Here is a 12692-nt window from a genome sequence, read left to right as displayed (position 1 = left end):
TTTTGAAATACCCACAAGTAATTATAATAATAATAATGACCGTGTTACTAAACTTTCCAAGCGCTTGGCTTGCAGCGCTTGGAAAGCAGCGCTTTAATAGTTCGCTTGCAAGCGCATGCGGTTCCTTTAAACTGGTTCAAATATCTGTTTGCGCTTGCTCGCGGTTTATTTGAAGTTTGAATTCATAACCACAGATCAAGACATAACCTAAGTTGTCGCAATGGACCCTCTTATAATGTATATGTTTTGTGAAAATACTAGTAATGTATTATTTGCAAATGCACTTTTACAATTGCAAGAAAGAATCAGTGATTGTGTAGACTTTTGTAATCAACTTCCAGCAAATTTAAAAATTAATACACTACACTACAACCTTGTAAGTCTGGAGTAAGCTTTCAATTTAGATTTCTTCTATTTTTAATTTTTTAACACAAATACAAATTATAAAGTTTTCAAATACTGTAATTTTAACCTAAAATCGAGTTGTCACATTATTCGCGCAAGCGCAAATTAACTGCTTACACCGGCTCACACCAAGCTCAAGCGATAAAGCGAGAATATTTGCGCTTGTTGATTTTTTTAGCTGCTTAATTTCAGCGCAATCGTTTAATAAATGACAGCAGAAAGCAGCTTGCATGCGTACGCTTCCGCTTGGTTACATTAAACACGGCCAATATCTAATAAATGTTTATTTTTTAAAAAGTAAATAAATAAAATATTTAAATTGAACAACCTTGAAAATTTTTTTAAAAGCCAACAGAAATAACCTGAAATGCTAAATTTTATCTTAAACAAAACAATTTTCTTCGTATTAATCGATTTTCATTCCTTGACCCCTAAACCATTTTGACATAGTATTTTCTGACAATAAAAACCAAACTATCACCGGCGTTTAGTTTGTCAGGTGTCATTTTAAAATGAATTTATCTGACAAAGAACGTATTGAAGTACTAATAATTGGTTTTGAAGACAGAATACGTACTCAACAAAAAGTGTGTAATTTATTTAATGTACCTAATTCATCTTGATCGACCGCCAATTACTAGAAAATTGAATTGAAATTTGCTGAACATGGTCACGTTAGAGATTTGCCTAAAGGAAGACCAGCAGAAATATCAGAAGATTCTAAACCAGACGTTTTACTAAAAACTGTAAGTAATCCCCATGTAGCCGTTAGGACAATCTCCAGGAATTGTAATTTGTCATAGGGATCTGTGTCACAAATACTCCGAAAAAATATATATCACCCTTATAAGATTCAATTGACACATGAACTATTAGAAGACGATTTTGACCGAAGAACACCCGAAAGATTATTTTTTCTGATGTGGCTTCTTTTGTTTTAAATGGACACGGAAACAGACAAGACTGCAGGTATTGGGCAACTGAAAATTCTCGTTGGACACAAGTCTGTCATACACAGCATCGTGAAAAATAAATGTTTAGGCAGGTATTGTTGAAAACCGAATTCTTGGACCTTATTTTTTGAAGAAAATTTAAATGGAGCTACTTAGACTTTCTTCAGTTATAACTCATCCCCGTTTTAGCTGTTGTGTTTCCTAATCCACAAGACCCAGATATTCCTCTTAATGACATATGGTTCCAACAAGATGGGGCACCTCCTCATTTTGCAACTGCAGTTCGACAATTTCTTGACTTAACTTTTTCTAGAGAGGTACTATTGAGTGGCCACCAAGGTCGCCTTTAGATTTCTTCTTATGGAGTTATTTGAAATCTAAAGTTTATGTGAATAGACCAAATAAACTTGATGACCCGAAGCAGAGAATACGCCAGGAAATAAAACTTATTCCAGCAGAGGTAATTGTTCTTCTTGAGACACCCTGTATGTTTCTTATGTTAAAAAATCCGCAACTAAAAATACTAATCGACGTGTCCGAGCGTTTTTTCCACAAAATAATTACCTAAATTTTAAACGAATTGGTTCCTTTCATCAAGATTTTTCGTAGTTTCTTGAAATTTCCATATATTTTCAAGAACAATATACAGGGTGTCCCATTTTAATGTCCCACCCCAAATATCTCGAAACCCGAGCAGAATGAGGAAAAATGTTTTAGACAAAAGTTATAGGGTTCGAAGGGGGACATACGGTGGTGATCTTGAAAATGACCTTGAAGTCGATTTTCAAGGTCAAACGAGGGTCAACTTCGATTTTTCAAATGAAAACCCCTATTTTTTATTGTAGGATCGTATTCTACGGAAAAAAATACAAACTTTTTGCAGGAAATTTTTTTTCGAAAATGCATTTGTTTCCGAGTTTTTCACGAATTTCGTTCGTCATGTTGTTTGAAGTGTCAGATGGATCCTATTGACCACTAGGACAGACTGGGGTATTATTTCACTAGAAACACTAGTACTCGATGGTTGTGTAACTAATCCGGAACAGCGAAATTTCAACTCTCCGAATTAACACACATAAGGATCGTCTGGACAAAGTGAAGAGGGGGCGCGTTTGTTTCTCTATTATTTTGAATAGCTGTAAACAATTTTCACCTGATAAAATCAAAGGTGTGAGAGGAACAGTTCAAGACAAGGATAAAATTGCTGCCAAAAAATCGAGGGGAACGCACGCCCCCGTTCCTCTCCTCAGAGAACTCTAGCAGTCTCATGTGTGTTGATTTGATTTGTCAAGTTTGTGTTATTTTCTGTTTTTCTATTTTCCAGCAGCAGCGCGATCGGTAGGGGCAGATGGGGTAGCGAGCCTCTCCTGCCGCAGCTCCCTGCTCATGTAATCTTCAAGCGTCTTCGAACATGCGGTAGGGGCCCGGGAGTTGCGCGATGGCACGTTCTCGCTCGGTCTCTTCGCTCTCGCAGTAATGCTGATTATTGGATCGTACCGAACAATTAAAAAATTTGATAATTTGATAAGTTCCGTTGCCCTGCTCTCGAGCATTGATGACTCAGGCAGCGAGTAATGCATGAATCCCAGCCAGGATCCATCTGACACTTCAAACAACATGACGAACGAAATTCGTGAAAAACTCTGAAAAAAATGTATTTTCGAAAAAAAAGTTTCCTGCAAAAAATTTGTATTTTTTTCCGTAGAATACGATTCTGCAATAAAAAGTAGGGATTTCCATTTGAAAAATCGAAGTTGGCCCTCGTTTGACCTTGAAAATCGACTTCAAGGTCAGTTTCAAGGTCATCAACGTATGTCCCCCTTCGAACCATGTAACTTTTGTCTAAAACATTTTTCCTCATTCTGCTCGGGTTTCGAGATATTTGGGGTGGGACATTAAAATGGGACACCCTGTAGAACAATATCTATGTTTCTAATAACATGAAACGAAAAAATAGAACACATTCTAGAAACATGTGAAACAAAAAAGTAAATAAATGTATAAACACAGTATACACTAGGGTGATTTCGCTACACTGGCACTGGTCAATAACTTGATTATTTATTTATGAAAACTCCATAAATTATACATTCTTATAAAGATTATTTTCTTCAATTAAGGCAAAAATTCAATAAGGCGTCCATAATAAAAACAAAAGTTAACTACCGCTCAGCTCACATTTTTAGAGGTACGTTCATACTGACAGCAAAAATCGATTCCTCACATCATTTAATATCAGACTAAAAATTTTCCGAAAATCTTCGGAATTAATCGGAATTTTCTAAATTTAAAAAAGAATCCACGATCGGCATGAAATTCTACATATTTTTGCTTATTTCTGTATCTCGTAAAATAAGAAAGATACCTGTATTGGAAAACTTATGAATAGCTTTTAAAATAAGGTAAAGATATTAACTAAGTTAGTGGTACATAATATTGTGCCGAAACTTAAATTAAAAAGGGGTCAACAGAGAACAAAATAAACTCTATAAATACCAAATATCATAATAAAGATAGGTTATGGTACAGGACAGAAAATACGGCCAAAATGGAGCTAATGAAAAGAATGACAAAAGAACAATGCTGAATAAAGACATGATTTACTACTTAGTCCTAAAAAACGCATAGATTTATGGCCATGGTGTATATGTCGCTTTTAGGGGTCAATAAAGTGTAGACGCAATGGCCAGCAGTAATCGTAATGTAGTTATTTAAACCAATAGCCCGGTCATTATAGACATGAAAGAGCCTGTTTCGGGAAAAAATACGATTAGAAGTTTCTCTTCGGAATATTGTTCGGAAACCTGTTATAAATAAAATATCAAAAAATCAACTCGAGGCTAGTTAGGAAACTTTGTTTTAACAGTGGTCAAAGTTATGGAAAAGTGGTTTTTTAACTCGTGTAAAAAAACTATTATTCATAGCGAAAAAAAGTTTATACAAAAAAGGTAGGTATTAAATAAGCCTATAAAATGAGAAAAGTCCGATTAAATTCCGATAATTTGTTTATGCACAAGAGCTCAAAAATGGTCGAAAATTGCCGTTTTTTTCAATTGCTAATAATTAATGCAATTTTTATCGCAGACACTTGTAATTCAGGATTTTTGAGGCTTTTTACACCCTTAATAAGTGGTAAAAATTTCAGCTCGAAAGCTTCATTGGTTTGGCGTTGGCGGAATTTGTTATCTAAGAAGATGCTATTTTCAATTCATTTTTCCCAAGCTCACAGGCGTTGTAGGGTTTCGATCATTAGTTGTTTTTGTACCTAAATAGTTGTATTGACATATGCATTTACTGAGAATTTAATTTTTCAAATTTAATTTGTTTAAAAATGACTGAAAAAATGTTAATATTTATTAAATTGTTAAGAGCGGTAATTATTATAAAATAAAACAGTAACCTCTTTACTTTAGTTTTCTTCGAATTTAAAAAAAAAATCGTTGTTGTAAGTTGATTAGAAGCTGAGATAATTTTTTTTTTTTATTTAATCGCAGTGACCTTAATTATTAATATTAAGAGCCGAAATTTGGAGAGAGTATACATTAAGAGCTATATTTTCATGTCCTACATTAACATTAAGGTGAATTCAACTATTTAATTTCGAAAAAGAAGATAGCGGCGATGCGTTCTATTACTTGGTCTAGCGAACGAGTGGGGAAGGCGAGGCTTAGCATGCGCGCTTAACGATGTAATAAATATTAACATTTTTTCAGTCATTTTTAAACAAATTAAATTTGAAAAATTAAATTATCAGTAAATGCATATGTCAATACAACTATTTAGGTACAAAAACAACTAATGATCGAAACCCTACAACGCCTGTGAGCTTGGGAAAAATGAATTGAAAATAGCATCTTCTTAGATAACAAATTCCGCCAACGCCAAGCTAATGAAGTTTTTGGGCTGAAATTTTTACCACTTATTAAGGGTGCAAAAAGCTTCAAAAATCCTGAATTACAAGTGTCTGCGATGAAAATTGCATTAATTATTAGCAATTGAAAAAAGCGGACAATTTCGACCATTTTTGAGCTCTTGCGCATAAACAAATTATCGGAATTTAATCGGACTTGTCTTATTTTACAGATTTATTTAATACCTACCTTTTTTGTATAAACCTTTTTTTCTCTATGAATAACAGTTTTTTTACGCGAGTCAAATAACCACTTTTCCATAATTTTGACCATTGTTTTAACAAAGTTTCCCAACTAGTCTCGAGTTGATTTTTTGATATTTTGTTTATAACACGTTTCGAAACAATATCCCGCAGAGAAACTTCCAATAGTATTTTTTTCCCGAAAAAAAGCTATAATGACTGACCTACAATGTAAATAATATTTTCTACTCATGTAGAAAAAACATACAATATAAATTATTGAGTAACAAAGGGTAATCTGTTTATAATAAATTCAGGCATAACAGCATAAATAGAATCATTGATTTGCAAAGGGTTTTATATGGACTTGTATAAAATTTAGATATATGTTTCAAACAAATTTAAATAACACTGGCAACTTCGCCATATATTCAATTCAATTTTAATTTAACCAAACCGAATAACTTAAAAATAGTGCCATGTTTATTGTCTGTTACAAACAAAAGCACAGCAAAGTCAAACAGTCGCATTGCAAATGCAATAAAAACAATAATACTTATCTTCCCTGAATAAAATTAATTTTTGTTTTTCTGCATTTGCTGTAATATAGCAGTAATATTTCGGGAAATCACCCAAAATAAAATGAAAAGTACTATATCTACTAAATGAGGAATAAAAATGTTTTTACGCCTTGCGTAGGTATGTGTTGTATTTTCTATTAAGTACTTACTAAGTATTGTTAAACTTTTTACTACAAATCTCTCTCATATTTTATAGGTGTATGTTGGATTATCTGAACTTTTCAGTAGACTTCAGGATGCCGACAAAAGTGCCAGATACGCCTCGAAAGCCTACGACCTATCAAGATCTTTGCAGCTAGGAGATTTAAACTCACGACATCACAGGTATAAAACGTGTATACGAGGTGTGTTCAGAAAATAATCGATTTTTTTATTATGCACTAATGGTGATATGCGGTTGGCAGCATTGCGTTGCTCATAACCACATATTAATGAATTGCTGATATCTTACTTAGTTTTCATGATATTATTATTTGAGTGCAATGTATTTAAGTGTTAGTGAAGATTTTTGAAATGTGCGATTTTCTGGAACGATGCAACGTAAAATTTTTCGTGAAACTGGGGAAAACTTTCACGGAAACGTTTCAACTTTTGAAACAAGCTTACGGAGATGATGCTCTGGGTCGTACGCAATGTTACGCATGATTTTCAAGATTTAAAAGTGGCCGTCGGTAACTTGAAGATGATCTTCGACGAGGAAAGCCTTCGACATCAACTGATGACTCATACGACGTTCAGAAAGTCAAAGATCTGGTGCGTGCAAATCGCCGATTGACTGACAGAGAAGTTGTAGAAGAGGTGTGGACGTTTATCGGCAACCCCTTGAAGTGACGATGAAATATTCATTCAAAGAATCATAACGGGACACAAAAGCTGGGTTTACGGCTACGACATCGAGANAAACAGTCGCATTGCAAATGCAATAAAAACAATAATACTTATCTTCCCTGAATAAAATTAATTTTTGTTTTTCTGCATTTGCTGTAATATAGCAGTAATATTTCGGGAAATCACCCAAAATAAAATGAAAAGTACTATATCTACTAAATGAGGAATAAAAATGTTTTTACGCCTTGCGTAGGTATGTGTAGTATTTTCTATTAAGTACTTACTAAGTATTGTTAAACTTTTTACTACAAATCTCTCTCATATTTTATAGGTGTATGTTGGATTATCTGAACTTTTCAGTAGACTTCAGGATGCCGACAAAAGTGCCAGATACGCCTCGAAAGCCTACGACCTATCAAGATCTTTGCAGCTAGGAGATTTAAACTCACGACATCACAGGTATAAAGCATGTATACGAGGTGTGTTCAGAAAATAATCGATTTTTTTGGTTGGCAGCATTGCGTTGCTCATAACCACATATTCTTGAATTGTTGATATCTTACTTAATTTTCATATTATTATTTAAGTGCAATGTATTTAAGTGTTAGTGAAGATTTTTGAAATGTGCGATTTTCTGGAACAACGATGCAAAGTAAAATTTTTCGTGAAACTGGGGAAAACTTTCGCGGAAACGTTTCAACTTTTGAAACAAGCTTACGGAGATGATGCTCTGGGTCGTACGCAATGTTACGCGTGATTTTCAAGATTTAAAAGTGGCCGTCGGTAACTTGAAGATGATCTTCGACGAGGAAGGCCTTCGACATCAACTGATGACTCATACGACGTTCAGAAAGTCAAAGATCTGGTGCGTGAAAATCGCCGATTGACCGACAGAGAAGTTGTAGAAGAGGTGTGGACGTTTATCGGCAACCCCTTGAAGTGACGATAAAATATTCATTCAAAGAATCATAACGGGACACAAAAGCTGGGTTTACGGCTACGACATCGAGATAAAAGTTCTATCATCTACTATTGATGACATCAAAGCAAATTCGTCATAGACTTTAAAGGCCATTTCAAATGAAGCTATCCAGCACTGCTTTGCGAAATGGAAAAACCTCTGGGAAAAGGCTGTGAATAGGGGAGTACTTTGAAGGAGACAAGGACTGACAATGAATAAAATTAATAATAAAAAAGATAAAGTTCGGTTATTTTCTGAACAGACCTCGTAAATCTTATAGAGATGATTCACAGGTTATCCAAAAAACTTTGGCGGTATATGTGCCATTAAAAATATAATCGATATCACGAGAAAAAGATATAATAAAATATTTACATATTTTGGAAAAAAATATGTGAAATCTTTATGTTTAAAAGCATAGCTGGACGCTTGCAGTGAGTTTATTAAATTGCTAGTGTTCCTCCAAGTAACTTCAGCAGTCATAGAGCTCTTATTACCTAAATTTATTGTTGACGTCAACTTATTAAGTGCCCTAGTATATAGCAATGCAGAATTAATGATATTGTTTTAATTTACGATGAAGCAAGACAAAGTGCATTAGTAGCTTCTCGCTAGTTGTAAGCAGAACATTTTCAGGGTAGATATATGCCATATGTTCCAACATTTACCGCTAAATTTTGAATATTGTAAAGAAAATAGGTACACATATAAGTAAAATGCAAATCATTTGACAAATTTCTGGAATGTCCCAATCAACATTGTGGAGAATATTACGCGAGGCTCAAATGTATCCCTGTCATGTACAGGGGATTCCAAAACCGTTTTCCTTTGATAAAAGCAATAATTAAATTCGCTAAAATAAAACAACTGTGATGAACCTCTCCTACATTGTTAATTTTCGTTTTTGTGCCTACCGGTCTACTGTGCGTGCTTTGAGCAAGGTCAGGTCTGCCCAATTTCAGTAGCGTGTAGATAACTAATATTTTAAAATAATTTTCGAAGTGCCTGATTTGATTTTTTTTACACTATGGTATTTGTAGGAATCCATTATACCTACCCTCATTTTTTTGAATCTATAAAAATTCCAGTTATTTTGTTAATAAACAAAATGAGTGTTCCTTCAAGTGATCTTCATACTGCGGGATCACTTAAATGGAAAGCCTTTACTTTCAATCTCAACATGTGGATAGTTCTGTTGACATATAATAACCTCATAGAAGATAAAATTCAAAATATTATGGGCATACATATTACACATTTGTTTGTAAAGGCATTGAACAAAAAGTACTTTAATCAATTGTAAAGTCAGTTGAAATCAAATACACAACGCGATATGTTGTAAAGGCTTGTATAATATTATAAAGGAGCTTTCCTTTAAAGTGATCTATGTATTTACGCTGAAGTTACTTCAGAGTACACAGATCAAACGATTTAAAAGCTTCTACTCCTTTTAACCTCAACCTAGTTCTGTTCACGCGTACTAACATCCTAGATTCTTCCACAGCCTGAGGGATTAATAGGGAATGTTACACGCGTTATATCAATAATAATAATTTCTTTCAGAGCTGCTCTTTTGCAAATGGCGTCGGCCCTTAGGAAACAAGGCGAACTAGGAGATGCACACGATTATTGTTCGGTGGGTATCCTGAAACTTTTTGAACTGTCAGAAATAATGATGAAATGTTTTTTAGGAAGCAACTAGGTTAGCGCTAGTTTCCGGGGATCAAGCCACCTATGCTAGAAGTATAAGGATAATGGGGGACATCTATAGGAAAAAGTCTGACATTAATGTAAGTGATGTTGATATATTAGGAACGGAGGTAAATTACCTCCTAATTACAAACATTAAAATAAAAAATTACGTATAAATTAAAATTTATGAAAATATTGACAGTTTTAAAAAACGACCTTCTTTTTTTTCTTTGAAAGCAAGAATATAGAATGTTTCTCTGAATTATTGCATTATTTGAAAATGTAAACATATCAGGTATGCGTTTTTCTATTAATTATTTAAACATTTCATTTTATTTCGGATAATTATTATTATCTCTGTCTCTGAGATTGGATGTCTTTTGCATACCTACATTTCTGGTATCGAAGAATGTTGTTTGACTTCATTTGATAGGATTTGTTTGAATTAGCCTAATACCTTAAAAAAGGAATAAAAACATTTTGGAGCTAATAATAGAATGTATGTATTTTATGAAAAGAACTTTACCTTGAAGTCTTATAGGGAAGATACAGGAGTTCAAGTTTTACAAAATAGTCGATATTTTTTTATTTTGTCAGAAATAAATCAAATATCCAAAATCACTTGGTTTGCCTGATAGATTACTATGTACAAAATACGGACAGGAGTAAGTTTTATAAAAACCAGTGGTGTAGGTATATGAATAATCGTATTCCTGTATACAATTTAAGCTCGTATAACTTTTAACTATAAATTTTAATTGTGAATTAGTTCGTTATTTTTTATAAGTATGTCATTAAGTATTTATCTATTACGGTTTGTTGAATGTTGAATTTTTTTAATGTTATCTCACAGATCTTCAATAAAATCGGACAATGTTTTTTAATAAAAGAAAAACATAAGTCAATAATATTTTATCCAGTTGTTAAAATTAAAGTTTAAAAAAAAACTTAATTTTGATTTCGATTTTAATTAAGTATTTTTATTTGATGTTCTTCGAAAATTCAACTAATGACATTGACTAACTAAACAATAAAAATTCGAAAAAAGACAAACAACGTTTAATCAGTTCCATGAAACGTCCGTATAAATATACTATTTGGTGTTTTTTAGAAAGCTTTTCGGCAGTACGAGACCGCAATGGGTTCGGCGGCGGCGATGGGCGACAGGGTAATCCAAATGGAATCAATGGACGGAGCGGCCAGGTGTTTAGAAGCTTTAAGACTACAGCATAAAATTTGCAACTGTAGACCACTGGAGTTCAACACGAGACTATTAGAAGTAGCCAGCTCTGTCGGTGCCAAGGTAATATTTGACATCTGTACTAGAGTCGTCAATTTTTAAATATAAAATTTAAAGACAACTCTACTATCGCATTCGCATAATTTAAATAAAAATACAAGTATTTTATATATAGGTACATTTATTAAAAAAATAAGACATAAAACAACAAAACTAAAAATTAAAAAATACCTACTCTATTGGGAACTAATTTATAATGATGCAAATGTAATATTTTTTTTATCATTAATTTTGTTTAATTTATATTTTTCTTGCTCTGAAACTATTTTACACAAATTACTCAAATCAGACTTGAAAAAGATTTTTTTGTTAAAATTATTTTTAAATAAATTTCCTCAAACAATAGATCCATATTTTTTTAAGTTTTTCTTGCAAATTGGTACTTTCCATTATTGTAAACAAATTATTAAATCGTGGACAATTATTTTCTACTAATGATAAACGGGATGTAATTAATTAATTATAACAGAGATAAATCATTTCTAATTCGTAAAATATTTCAAACGGTCCAAGCCGTTCGTAAACCATTTGTAACGTCACACCGTTCGACTGGTTCGACCCCACGGCTCCGTGTCTTATTGTCTCAAATTATTTATTTGTGGTATATTTTAAGTTTTTTCATTTATTTGTGGTATAGTTTTATTTCCTGTGAAATAAAAATTAACAAAAATAATTTTAGTGGAGTGAAGTGTCAGTTAAGAGTTATTTTTATTAAACTATTTTGCTTAATCAAAAATCGCACACTGAAAATAGCAGACAAGTAAAAAATACACATCATTATATTACGCACTTCAATTGAAAACTGTGATGCAAGAAGGGATAGGTCCGTTATTTGAAAAAATTTCCAATATCTATCTGTACGGAATATATTACTATTATTCATGTCATCCACCTGGCGTAAATTTATAAATAAAAAATAAATAACACTTTACTTACATATCTCATTCCTACCTGATAAACAGATCATAATAAATCATAAATTCCCTTACATTAGGGTCGATAAATAAGTTAACATTTTTAAAATCAATGTTTTCTAGTTATTTGTCATCTTTCTCACGTAGAGACGCATCTAACAAAAATGACAAAACTGAGTTACGCCTTTATGTATTCTTAAACTAATGGTATGACGTCACAACATAGTTTCCGAACGTTTTTTTTTCGGCGCTCCGTTTTTGGCACATTAACTGCCTACGACATATACTTTCTGAATAAGAATAAAAGATACTAAATAAATCCATTATCACAGATGAATTGAACAAGCCCGGCTTTAGTGGGGGCTGGCAAAATTAAACGAAAAAGTGTTTAGGTTTTGCTTTTTTTTAGGATCAAGCCAAAAAGTGTTAAGTTTTGCAATTTTATCGCTTTTTTATTATTATTTTAATAAAAAGGTAATTTTTTAAATTTTCTCTGTCCCTTTGGATTAAATTTTGAGTATACGCGAGAGTGAAACAAATATATGCACAATGTTTCTCACGCCATGGGCAGAGAAAATAATAGTAAAAAATTACAAGAGGGCAATAATTACCATCATTTCCCACCTCATAAGGTCAAAGGACAATATCCTAAAATAAAGGACTGTCCTTTGGAATAAAGAGCAGTTGGCATTTTTGGCAACTGCATTTACACCAGGAAAATTAGCGAAAATAAAAGAGAAACTCGAAAAAAGTCCTATCCGCTAGATTATTGTAAAATTGTCTAAAGGAACATAATACAAGACATCTCTCGTCTCGTGAGTCAAAAACTTTTATTAGCTAACTTTTCTATTTAAACAAATAAGTGAGGAAAACAGTTTTTTCACTTTGCAGGGAAAACCATCAATTTTAGCGAAAAGTGACTCTCAGACAGCTTATAGGGAGTAAAATTATCTACAAAATGAGAC

At 32.8% G+C, this 12692-nt stretch overlaps 1 protein-coding gene across 1 annotated transcript in view; it reads left to right on the top strand.

Moving 5' to 3' along the window:
* The window catches only part of LOC108909158 (43 kDa receptor-associated protein of the synapse homolog), an 82864-nt gene that overhangs the window by 64910 nt on the left and 5262 nt on the right, over positions 1 to 12692 (top strand). Inside the window, exons 7-10 of the mRNA XM_023455497.1 lie at positions 6229 to 6356; positions 9385 to 9457; positions 9513 to 9611; positions 10625 to 10816. Coding sequence (XP_023311265.1) covers positions 6229 to 6356; positions 9385 to 9457; positions 9513 to 9611; positions 10625 to 10816 — 492 coding nt within the window. The remainder of the gene's footprint in view (positions 1 to 6228; positions 6357 to 9384; positions 9458 to 9512; positions 9612 to 10624; positions 10817 to 12692) is intronic.

Source organism: Anoplophora glabripennis, unplaced genomic scaffold, assembly GCF_000390285.2.
Source record: "Anoplophora glabripennis isolate ALB-LARVAE unplaced genomic scaffold, Agla_2.0 scaffold463, whole genome shotgun sequence".
NCBI lineage: Eukaryota > Metazoa > Arthropoda > Insecta > Coleoptera > Cerambycidae > Anoplophora > Anoplophora glabripennis.
The sequence above is the reverse complement of the archived record's forward strand: the minus strand, read 5'-3'. Positions and strand labels throughout refer to the sequence as shown.